Here is a 12,543-nt window from a genome sequence, read left to right as displayed (position 1 = left end):
TTTCCTTGCTCACCTTTGTTACATCATTTCATTCCCTCAGTACCTACAGCGTTACGTCATCTCAATTATTAAATGTAGCCCATTTCCCAAGTATTGCTGAATCATAACATAAAACTAGTATAGGCTTAAATGAAAGCATTTTGGTACCACTGGCGTGTACTGCACAATTACATACCATGTTTACATTTATACAGTCATGGATAAGAAGGATAATAATTGTAATCAAAGTGAAGAGATTGATTTTGAGAGGTGGTTGGTTGAGGCTACAAGATACAGATTATATTTATTTATTTATTTATTTATTTCACCTTTATTTAACCAGGTAAACCAGTTGAGAACAAGTTCTCATTTACAACTGCGACCTGGCCAAGATAAAGCATAGCAGTGCGATGAAAACAACAACACAGAGTTACATATGGGGTAAAAAAACATAAAGTCAAAAAATACAACAGAAAATATATATACAGTGTGTGCATATTAAGCAATAATATTGAAAGAATGCATGCCAGGAAGTCTATTATCATGTCTTGTTTAGGAAGATTAGAAAGTGAATGAGTTCCTCGTTCTGCCCGTCTGTACTTTTCTCAACTGGGTAATTTTATTGGATGCTAAATGTCATCGACATAGACACATATTAAAAAGCCACTGTTTAGACTTCAGCGTTATTCAGAGGATAAGTGTTGATCAGAAGATGTTTCATTGTTGTCTAAAGGTATGAACAGTTTACTTTTAAATTAACTTGTTGGGCTATGAAGTTATTATGCAGATCAAGTATTCATTTTGTACATCATATTCTATTTGTTATGAACACTTAGATTTGTATATTTACATGTTTGACAAAACATTATTATTTATTTTTCTCTCTCTCTCTCTCTCTCTCTCTCTCTCTCTCTCTCTCTCTCTCTCTCTCTCTCTCTCTCTCTCTCTCGCTCTCCCCCCCCCTCTCTCTCTCTCTCGCTCTCTCTCTCTCTCTCTCTCTCTCTCTCTCTCTCTCTCTCTCTCTCTCTCTCTCTCTCTCTCTCTCTCTCTCTCTCTCTCACTCCCTCCCTCCCTCCCTCCCTCCCTCCCTCCCTCCCTCCCTGCCTCCTACTCTCCCTCGTAGATGAGGTTTACTTTACTAGGCATTCTAATCCTACACCAGGCCAAAAGCCAAAGCCCCAAGTTCACTCAGAGCAGCTGGAATCTTCTACCCAATGGTAGGAAATCATCACCTCTGATCAGTACATGTATATCACTGTCATCTGAAGATCAGCACAGTTTGTAACGATAATGTCAGCCTGTACACTTGTCGGTATGTTGTCAGCTCATTATTAAGACTTGTATATGTGTTTCCAGTCTGGTATAGTACAGTACATTCAGAAAGTATTCATACCCCTTGACTTATTCCACATTTTGTTGTGTTACAGCCTGAATTCAAAATTGATTAAATGTATTTTTTTCTCTCACCCATCTACACACAATATCCCATAATTAGAAATGTTTGCTAATTTATTATACATAAGTATTCACACCCCTGAGTCAATGCATGTTATAATCACCTTTGGCAAGGACTACAGATGTGAGTCTTTCTGGGTAGGTCTCTAAGAGCTTTCTTTGCACACCTGGAATTTACAATATTTGCACATTATTCTTTAAAAAGTTATTCAAGCTCTGTCAAGTTGGTTGTTGATCACTGCTAGTAAGCCATTTTCAAGTCTTTCCATAGATTTTCAAGCCAATTTAATTTCTAAACTGTAACTAGGCCTCTCAGGAACATTCAATGTCATCTTGGTAAGTAACTCCTGCTTTGTCTCCCAGTGTCTGTTGGTGAATTTGTCTCCCAGTGTCTGTTGGAAAGAAGACTGAACCAGGTTTTCCACTTGTTTTTTGCCTGTGCTTAGCTCTATTCTGTTTCTTTATTTAGACTTGCCATAACAAAGGGGTTAAATACTTATTGACTCAAGACATTTCAGCTTTTCAATTTTAATTAAGTTGTACAATTTTCTAAAAACAAAATTCAGCTTTTATGTTATAGGGTATTGTGTGTTGGCCAGTGACACAAAATCTCACTTTAATCAATTTTAAATTCAGGCTGTAGCACAACTAAATGTGGAAAAAGTCAAGGGGTGTGAATACTTTCTGAAATCACTGCATATAAAGATCAGTTAGTTATATTTTGGTTTTGCCAGTCCGGTGTATAGATGGTATAAAGTTGTGGGTATGTTTATGTCAGTTCATTATAAGGTTATATCAAGTTGTGGGTATGTTTATGTCAGATCATCATAAGGCTATGTACAGTTGTGGGTATGTTTATGTCAGATCATCATAAGGCTATATAAAGTTGAGGTAGTGTTTATGTTTGTGTTGATGAGCTACAGTCTGATCCATAATTATTGGCATCCTTGAAAAAGATTAGCAAAAAAGACTGTAGAAAATAAATAATACAAATACTGAACTACTGTATATTTTATCCTCAAACAAATGGAAAAAATTTAAATATTTTATACCAGTACAATTATTCAGAGGAAGAGATTTTGTTTAACAAGTAATCTTTTTTTTCTCAAAAAGATAGGGTTCAAATTTATTGCCACCCCTGTTTTTAATAGGATAACGGCACTGAGCCTTTTTCTAAAATGTTTTGAGATTGGAGAACACATTGGAAAGGATATTAGAGCTTTCCATTCCTCCATACAGAATCTTTCCAGATCCTTGATATCCTTCGTCTGCGTTTATGGGCTGCCCTGTTCAATTCAAACCACAGGTTTCCGATGGGGTTCAAGTCCGGTGGTCAATTTAGAAAAAGGCTCAGTGCCGTTATCCTCGCAAGGTGAGGTATTGAAAGGTTTTGACAACAGGGTTGGCAATAATTTTTACCAATCTTTTTTAGATAAAAAAATGATGCTTGTTAAACAAAATCTCTAACCAATTGTATTACTATAAAATAATATAATTCTCAAAAGAATTTGAGCATACAATATAGTTCAGTATTTTTATGATTTATTTGAAACAGTCTTTTTTGCTCATCTTTATGAAGGGTGGCAATAATGCTGGACCTGACTGTATATGTTGGTGTTGATTGAAGTGTGTGTTGTCACCAGTTGTTGTGGTGAATGTAGACGGCTCGCTGGTTCAGCATCCTCTGACCTGCCTGGGATCCTTCAACCGAGAGGAGGAGGGTTGGAGGAAAGACCGTGACTGGGTGTGGCGGAGAGATGGAGAGGAGGACGAGGAGATTCTATGGATGATAGGTGAAGAGGAGAAGAAGAGGGGGAATAGCTTCCTTGTCAACCTGGAAGAGAGAACTGGAGGAGGGATCTTTACATGTCACAGCCTAGATAGAACCCTGCTGAAGAATACTACGGTGCTGGTCAAACACCTGGACGAACAGAAACGCATTCTAGAAGGATCCACCAGAACAGGTACACAGGATGTCTGTCTGTCATCCGAAATCAAGTCAAACATTAGTTTTTCATTCATTATCCAATTCTAACATGACATCTTCTGTCTCTCTTCTGTTTGTTTGTTTCTATTCTAAGGCTATATGAAATGTTCTACACGGAACTTCCAAGGAGAGTTCCACTGCTCCTGGAAATATACCACTACATATGTTGGGACTGTTATGTCTGTCAGAGTGGCACGGTACTATCACCACCAACCTTTATATGTATCACTACTACACTCTTAGAAAAAAAGGTGCTAAGTAGAACCATACAGCATTCTTCGGTTTGTCCCCATAGGGGAACCCTTTTTGTTGCTGGTTACAACCCTTTGCAGAGGATTCTATCTAAAACCCTCTATGTAGGGTTCTTCAGAGAACCCCCTGTATAATATACTATGGTTCTACCAAGAAACCTCTATGGAGGGTTCTGCTTAGAACCGTCTATGATGGGTTCTACCAAGAACCATTTTATCTTTGGAGGGTTCTTCCTAGAACCCTCCATGAATGGTTTCACCAGCCTTTTTAATTGTATTATTACATGACATATATCATAAGGCCTGTCTTTGAGAGCCTAGTTATAGCCTAACAAAGTGGCGTTAGGAAACTCCTGGTTCACAGGCCACATCAGGCCTGCAAGTCACATTATACTGGCTTGCAAAGTGATGTGTAATTCCTATTGGAATCCAGCCAGAGTTAGGATATCCAACAAGTGAAATTGTTAATCACCTGCAACCTGCATTCAGAATAACTGCCAGGGTAGAGAAGATTGAATACTGAGCCTAGCTCAATAATCTAAACTGGAACAACCATCTCAGTAACAGGTGCAATAAATCCAATTACTAACAGATTGGATTAGTTTAGAAAACGGTGTGTTATTTATCTTAATTAACCAATCAATGTATAGTACATGCAAAAACACAGATATTACAGTAAAATAAACAATTCAGAAAATCTCCCTGCAATAGAGCATGCTGGGAAATGTTATATATGGTTCTATGTAGAACCCTTCTTGCCTTCCAAATAACCCTTCTTACGTTCCAAAGAATCATCAAATAACAATTTCTTCCAAAAACAGTTCTTAGGATGCTAAAGGTTCTAGGTAGAACCCTTTGCCTTACAAAGAACCCTTGTCTTCCAAAAAGGGTTCTTCTAATCAAAGCGGTTCTTGGTAGAACCCTATCCCTCCTTACAGAACCTGTTTGAAACCCTTTTTTCTAAGAGTGTATACATTCTATGGGTCTGATTAATGTATAGTGCTATAGTGATGTATAGGATATAACATGTGACTATTGGAGAGTTCTGTATAGGATATAACATGTGACTATTGGAGAGTTCTGTATTGGATATAACATGTTACTATTGTATAGTGTTATAGTGATGTATAGGATATAACATGGGCATAATAACTTACAGTATTTACTTGATTTCAAATTTAATATTAGTGAATGGACTACTGCAATGGCCTGTGTTACTCTAATTTCAGTCATCCATTTCTTGGCTTTTCTATAGTGACCAGTCTGATGCGGAGGACGTCAGCTGTTCTGTGGACGCCAGTGGACAGCAGTGGACATGTTTGTCTTCGTCTGGCCAGAGTGACATCATGTGTTCTGTGAACAGTATGGGACTGGGGGTGTTCTGTGTGGACAGACAGTATTGTCCCTATGCTGAGGAGACTGACCGGATCACCCTGACCATCTATATGAGGACTAACTACCTGCTGGAGGAATACTCCCAACACTTCTACTTATCAGAGATAGGTGAGGACACACACACATACGGAGACACACACACACACACACACACACACACACACACACACACACACACACACACACACACACACACACACACACACACACACACACACACACACACACACACACACACACACACACAAAGAGAGAGACAAACACACACACACACAGACACACACACACACACACACACACACACACACACACACAGAGAGAGAGAGAGACACACAACACTTCTACTTATCAGACATAGGTAAGTGTTAAGTAGGGACCTTGTAGCAGTCATAAGGGCAGATATGTTGCAAGAGGCTGGCAGGATCAGGTGCACAAGTTGTGATTTTAGGCTACTTAAAGGTGACAATAATGGTCTATGTGTGCACTTCACTATATTTACCAACTAATAAAACAATTATGTTTACTAACTTCACAATGTAAGTGGTCTCTGAAAAGAAAATGCCTTGGAGCTGGCAAAGCTGTCTATCCCATAACAAACATTAAGAATGCAGAAACAAAGCTCTCTGAAATGGCAGGACTTTTAGAGCACTAGTGGAGAGAAACAGTAATAATGTCTTCGTCACCACAGTTAGGAAACCTGCCTCTATAGACAGTGCTGTGAAAAAGTATTTGCCCCCTTTCTAATTTTCTCTACTTTTGCATATTTGTGATACTGAATGTTATCAGATCAAACTGGCGAAAACCAAACTCTGTATTCCACAGTAAGAAAGAACATCATACCAAAGGTCAAGCATGGTGGTGGTGGTGTGATGGTTTGGGGATGCTTTGCTGCCTCAGGACCTGGACGACTTGCCTTAATAGAAGGAACCATGAATTCTGCTCTGTATCAGAGAATTCCACAGGAGAATGTCAGACCATCCGTCTGTGAGCTGAAGCTGAAGCGCAGCTGGGTCATGCAGCAAGACAATGATCCAAAACACACAATCAAGTCTACATGACCTAATCCCAATTGAGATGTTGTGGCAGGACTTGAAACAAGCAGTTCATGCTTGAAAACCCACATGTCACTGAGTTAAAGCAGTTCTGCTTGGAAGAGTGGGCCAAAATTCCTCCACAGCGACGTGAGAGACTGATCAACAACTACAGGAAGCATTTGGTTGGAGTCATTGCAGCTAAAGGTGGCACAACCAGTTATTGAGTGTAAGGGGGCAATTACTTTTTCACACAGGGGAATTGGGTGTTGCATATCTTTGTTTATGAAATAAATATGTAATTGTTGTGTTATTTGTTCACTTATGTTCCCTTTATCTAATATTAGGTTTTGGTTGAAGATCTGATAACATTCAGTATCACAAATATGCAAAAGTAGAGAAAATTAGAAAGGGGGCAAATACTTTTTCCCAGCACTGTCTATAGAGGCAGGTTTCCTAACTGTGGTAACGAAGACATTATTAGTGTTTCCCTCCACTAGTGCTCTAAAAGTCATAGCACTTTTTCATAGCACTGAACAAAAATCGGATTTCTCTCAAATTTTGTGCACAAATTTGTTCACATCCCTATTGGTGAGCATTTCTCCTTTGCCAAGATAATCCATCCACCTGGATGCCGGCCTCACAACCGCAGACCACTTGTAACCATGCCAGCCCAGGACCTCCACATCAGGTGGGTGGGTGCTGAGGAGTATTTCTGTCTGTAATGAAGCCTATAGTGGGGAAAAACTCATTCTGATTGGCTGGGCCTGGCTCCCCAGTGGAAGGGCCTGGCTGCCAAGTGGGTGGGCCTATGCCCTCCCAGGCCCAGCCATGGCTGCACCCCTGCCCAGTCATGTGAAATCCATAGATTAGGCCCTAATGAATGTATTGCAATTGACTGATTTCCTTATATAAACTGTAACTCAGTAAAATCTTTGAAATTGTTGCATGTTGCGTTTATATTTTTGTTCAGTATACAAATATCTTGCACATATACGTAGACCTAGCAGAGGATTATATGCTGAGTGTTTGTTGGTTTAAGTGCTACTGAAAGTTAGTTTGATTGTGCAGAGTGCTGGTAGAAGTTATGGTAATATTCTCTCTCCCACCTCTCTCCCTCTCCTTCACTCACCCTCTCTCTCTCTCGCACGCTCTCTCTCTCTCTCCCTCTCTCCCTCTCTCCAGTGAAGCCAGACAAGGTATCCATTAAGGAGGTTAACAGCAGTACTATAGAGTGGAGCTATCCTGTCTCCTGGAACAGACCCATCTCCTACTTCCCCCTCTCCTTCCAGGTCAAAGAGATCGAAGGCAGAGAGCGCAAGAACGGGTGCACGTGTGATTCTCCCTGCACAGAGTCCAAGGTGAGGATCACTGTCTATATACTGTACGTACTACTAGCCCTTGTCTCCAAAGCTTGATGAGGGCCATTACACCAAGAGATCCAGACCCTGTACTAACAGTCGTATACTCTTGAACTAATTGACGGGTTCACTCTGGTCCCTGGTTATATTCATTCGAGCACACCGTAGCAAAACATTTTGCAACGAAAAGGAGCATTTCTTATTGGACAAGTTCATGTAGTCCCTCTCTGCGTCAGGCCATTTTCTTCCATTTGGTGCTTAATGAATTCAACCCCTGTGTTCCTCCAGGTCCACAGCGCAGAGAGCAGCCAGTGGTCAGTAAAGGCCAAGGTGACGGTGTGTGTCAGGGCCCAGGATGCCCTCTGTGACACCACCTGGAGCGACTGGACAGAGTACAGGTCAGTACCACACTCTATACTGTATTCAGGAGAACCTCTCATCAAGGACCCCCAGCCGTTCCATGTATTTGAACTATTCAATTCGTCAACTAATCATCAAGCCCTTGAATACTACTGAATCAGTTGAGCTAGTTCAGGGCTACAACAAAATTGTGAAATGGCTGGGGGTCTCCGAGGAGAGGGTTTAAAACCCCTGCTCTAGTCTACTGTTTTATCATGCTACATCTACCAGGGTGAAGTTCAATTGGGTTTTCCATTCAGTACATTCAGGAAGTGGATCGAGATTCCATTTCATAAATTGAAAATATGCCATTGTTTATCAATTCATGAATTTAATTTCTAAGAAGACATTGCAGAAAAACATGTTTTACAATATGTTGTGATTTTTCAGAAGCAGCAACAAGGGAAACAAGAGGGGGAAGCAAGAGAAGCAGAAGAAGCAGAAGAAGAAGCAGAAGAAGAGTGTGTCTCAATAGTAGATCTTTACCATACTGATGGCCATCAAATATTATCATATTTATTCACTCTGTAGAGTTTGTAGGCATTCACACTCTAAAACATCAACTATGACAAAGGTGACTTTGTTGCCAAGATCAGAGATTGTATTTCTGAACTCATTTACTGACACAAACTTTACTTTTACATTCTTTATAGTTGTTATGAAATGTATTTAGTAATATTTATTTGATCATGATTATTGATTTATTGTTGTTGCTTTTTATCTCATAGAGTATGACATAACGCCTCCTGAGTGGCGCAGTGGTCTAAGGCACTGCATTGCAGTGCTAGCTGTGCCACTAGCGATCCTGGTTTGAGTCCAGGCTCTGTCGCAGCCGGCCGCGACCGGGAGACCCATGGCGTCGTCCAGGTTAGGTTTGGCCGGCAGGGATGTTCTTGTCCCATCGCGCACTAGTGAATCCTGTGGTGGGCCGGGCGCAGTGCACGCTGACACGGTCGCCAGGTGTATGGTGTTTCCTCCGACACACTGGCTTCCGGGTTAAGCGGCTCGGTTGGGTTGTGTTTCGGAGGACGCATGGCTCTCGACCTTCGCCTCTCCCGTGTCCGTACGGGAGTTGCAGCGATGGGACAAGACTGTAACTAACAATTGGGTACCACGAAATTGGGAGTAAAAATAAAATAAAAAGAGTATGACATGCACTGAACTGATATTTTTGTGACTTTAATACTCTAAATCCAAATAAACGTACAAACCTGCATTTACAGTAAGTGTGTATGAGTTCTTTCCTCTACTCTGTGCTCACAGGCACTAATGAATTTCAAAATTAAAAAAGAACAACGTGAAATCAAGCATCATCAAAGGAAGTAATGTATGACTAATCTCAGCGTTAAATACAATATAAATACCTCCGGTAATACACTTCCTTTGTCTCTGACAAACCACAACAGGATGTCCAGGAAACTGGTTGGATGGCTTAGACCAATGGCTTGACAGTTGAGGGTTCTAGAACACAGTGACTGTTGCTTTTCTCTCTATTTATCCAACATGGGGTTTTGGGGTTGCTGGGTGGGATGGGATGGAAGTAATTTTGCAACACTGTGCATGAGGTGCACTGACTCCCACACAACTACAAAGCAGTTTGGAATTGGTAAGGTTTTGAGATATATTTATTTTCATACATGTACTAGTTGAGTATGTATTGAATGCAGTACCTAGTCGAGGAAATCTGAGTCCAGAAACATCTTACTTGGTTACACAATTTAATTGCAGTATTCATTCTTAAAATAATTAAATGATAGTCAAACTATAACCCTTCAATTTGGATCAAGCAATGGACTTCAAAATAAACCAATCAGTATGGCATCATGCTCAAGCAATAGACTTTAAAATAAACCAATCGGTATGGCATCATGCTCAAGCAATAGACTTCAAAATAAACCAATCGGTATGGCATCATCCTCAAGCAATAGACTTCAAAATAAACCAATCAGTATGGCATCATGCTCAAGCAATAGACTTTAAAATAAACCAATCGGTATGGCATCATGCTCAAGCAATAGACTTCAAAATAAACCAATCGGTATGGCATCATCCTCAAGCAATAGACTTCAAAATAAACCAATCAGTATGGCATCACATTCAATAACAGTAAATAACCAGTTGCAACCTTATACAAAGGTGGGCATATAGTGTGTAGTGGAAATCTACTGTGTCTCTTTCTGCTTTTTCAGTGTCTTACACGTATTCTACATGTTTGACCTGTTGCGTACTTAGAAATGCGCCTGTTGTAGACAGACAGGGTGTCTGAGGTTTGCTCTCAAAAGGTCGGCTCAGCGGGAGTGGAAATATTGGCTGAACGACCAGACTGTTGTTGCCAGGTGTTCTCCTCCTCTGCAGCTGATCTCTGGGAGCAAACACTTTGCTGGGGCGGCAGGTAGCTTAGTGGTTAAGAGCGTTGTGCCAGTAACTGAAAGGTCACTGGTTCTAATCCCCAAGCCTACTAGGTGAAAAATCTGTCGATGTGCCCTTTAGCAAGGCACTTAACCCTACTTGCTCCTGTAAGTTGCTCTGGATAAGAGTGTCTGCTAAATGATGTAAAGAATGCACTTGGCTATCTTTGTGTAACCCGTAGCGATAGTATAAATATGCTGAGGGGGAAATACCTCATCAGAGCTTCTGACTAAACTCCACATGAAGTGCTGTTTGTCTTTAATCTCTCCGCTGGGGTGAATAAACATAGATTCATTTAAGCTTGACATTGGGGTCCTTAGTTGTAATTTCCACGGCAAGTGGTACAGAGAGGGGGCAGATCTTCCGTCTCAATTCACTTAAATGCACCAAATTCCTGTCACTGCCAATACAATGCAATTCAGGCATGTTGTTTTCTTGTCTATGGTATCCAGCTTCTCCTGGTGGATATGACAGACGGTAACATAGTGCAATCTGCTTTGTATTATTGTTGAGCGCAGCCACGTCTTCAATCTCCATGACAACCATATGAAATCAGAATGCAGGCAACAAGTGTTTTTATAGCACTTGGGTAACAGTCAGCAAAGATGAAGAGTTGAACTGATAGCGCCTTATAACTCAAATTCTCACCTGATGACATGTTCGTCCTCTCCCTGCCTCAACATGGGTGGTGCTCTCTCTCACACTCTCTCTAATGCCTGTCTTTGAACCCTGCCATAATCATATGACCAAATACCTTTATAATATGACAAAAAAATGGCTGGCCTTAACAATGATGGGGTTAGCTTGATAACATGAATTAGATTCTGCTTTTATTAGCTAAATTATGTATTTACTGTCTGGAAATAGGTATAGTTAGCTAGCTGACTACATAGTACCAGTCTATTATGAATTGTACAGTATAGTTAGGTAGCTATGTAGCCATTCATTCATTTACTTACAGTCCTCTGCACTGCGCAAAAAAAATATTATGCTCTGCACTTTGGCACCTCCATTAAGGGCACTAGCTACTGTTACTAGGGTGACCACTGACTCACTGAGTGCTGCTCATCTGAAACTGCAGTTGAAAATGAAAAGGGGAAGTTCCTGATACTGTGCTAGCTTTGGTGCTAACTTAGCTAGCTAACGTCAGCCTGGCTGAAATAGCCAACCTAGCATTGCATCACTCGGTATACAACTATTTTTACACGATATTATCTCATCACCAATAGTTTGGTAGTTATACATCAACATAGGAATATATTTAAGAAATATTCATGAAATTGTACTTGTTTTAAACTTTCAAAACATTTATACATTGGAGCGTGAATATATAGCTACATTTTTCATCCCCGTCCCAGAACTGTCCAGAAGTGCAATTTCAACTATCCCAAACTGAAAATGAATCATCCCAAATAAAAACACTTTGTTTATTTTTATGTTTTGATATGCCAACATGGGTTTACTCTAGGACCTGAAAGGGTGCATACTGCCACCTGTAGTGTGTTGTCTGAACAGGTATAAAGCCAAGGTTTATGTTTTCTCATGAGTATAATTAATTGGCTGATCCCTCCTGATGACCTGGATGGAATGATGTGATCCTTCCTTAACACATAGGAAATCCCACCCAGTTGACTACTTAAAAATGGTGAAAGTCCTCAATGGTGCTGCCTGTGCTAAAACAGGCTTTTGGGCACTAGAATCCTCTATCTATCTCTATGATTAACCCCTGCCCCTTATCCAGATAGATTTAAGTGCTGATGATGAAGCTCACCAGTCAAGATATGTTCTCTTCTAGCAGATTGCATATCAACACTTACAACATACAGTGGGGAAAAAAGTATTTAGTCAGCCACCAATTGTGCAAGTTCTCCCACTTAAAAAGATGAGAGAGGCCTGTAATTTTCATCATAGGTACACGTCAACTATGACAGACAAAATGAGAAAAAAATATCCAGAAAATCACATTGTAGTATTTTTAATGAATTTATTTGCAAATTATGGTGGAAAATAAGTATTTGGTCAATAACAAAAGTTTCTCAATACTTTGTTATATACCCTTTGTTGGCAATGACACAGGTCAAACGTTTTCTGTAAGTCTTCACAAGGTTTTCACACACTGTTGCTGGTATTTTGGCCCATTCCTCCATGCAGATCTCCTCTAGAGCAGAGATGTTTTGGGGCTGTCCCTGGGCAACACGGACTTTCAACTCCCTCCAAAGATTTTCTATGGGGTTGAGATCTGGAGACTGGCTAGGCCACTCCAGGACCTTGAAATG

At 40.4% G+C, this 12,543-nt stretch overlaps 1 protein-coding gene across 1 annotated transcript; it reads left to right on the top strand.

Moving 5' to 3' along the window:
* Positions 1–1,102: 1,102 nt before the first annotated feature.
* Positions 1,103–12,165, top strand: LOC311104954 (interleukin-12 subunit beta-like; the record flags this gene model as incomplete). Its single annotated transcript, XM_084146944.1, has 7 exons — positions 1,103–1,196; positions 3,078–3,398; positions 3,516–3,618; positions 4,928–5,175; positions 7,284–7,453; positions 7,748–7,857; positions 8,249–12,165. 7 exons carry the CDS (start codon positions 1,103–1,105, stop codon positions 8,331–8,333), a joined length of 1,131 nt encoding a protein of 376 aa, XP_084003070.1. The 3' UTR covers positions 8,334–12,165.
* Between the last annotated feature and the right edge of the window lie 378 nt (positions 12,166–12,543).

This window comes from Coregonus lavaretus, assembly GCF_964263955.1.
Source record: "Coregonus lavaretus genome assembly, chromosome: 29".
Taxonomy (NCBI): Eukaryota; Metazoa; Chordata; class Actinopteri; order Salmoniformes; family Salmonidae; genus Coregonus; species Coregonus lavaretus.
Note: the sequence above shows the minus strand (reverse complement) of the source record. Positions and strands in the feature narration are given on the sequence as shown.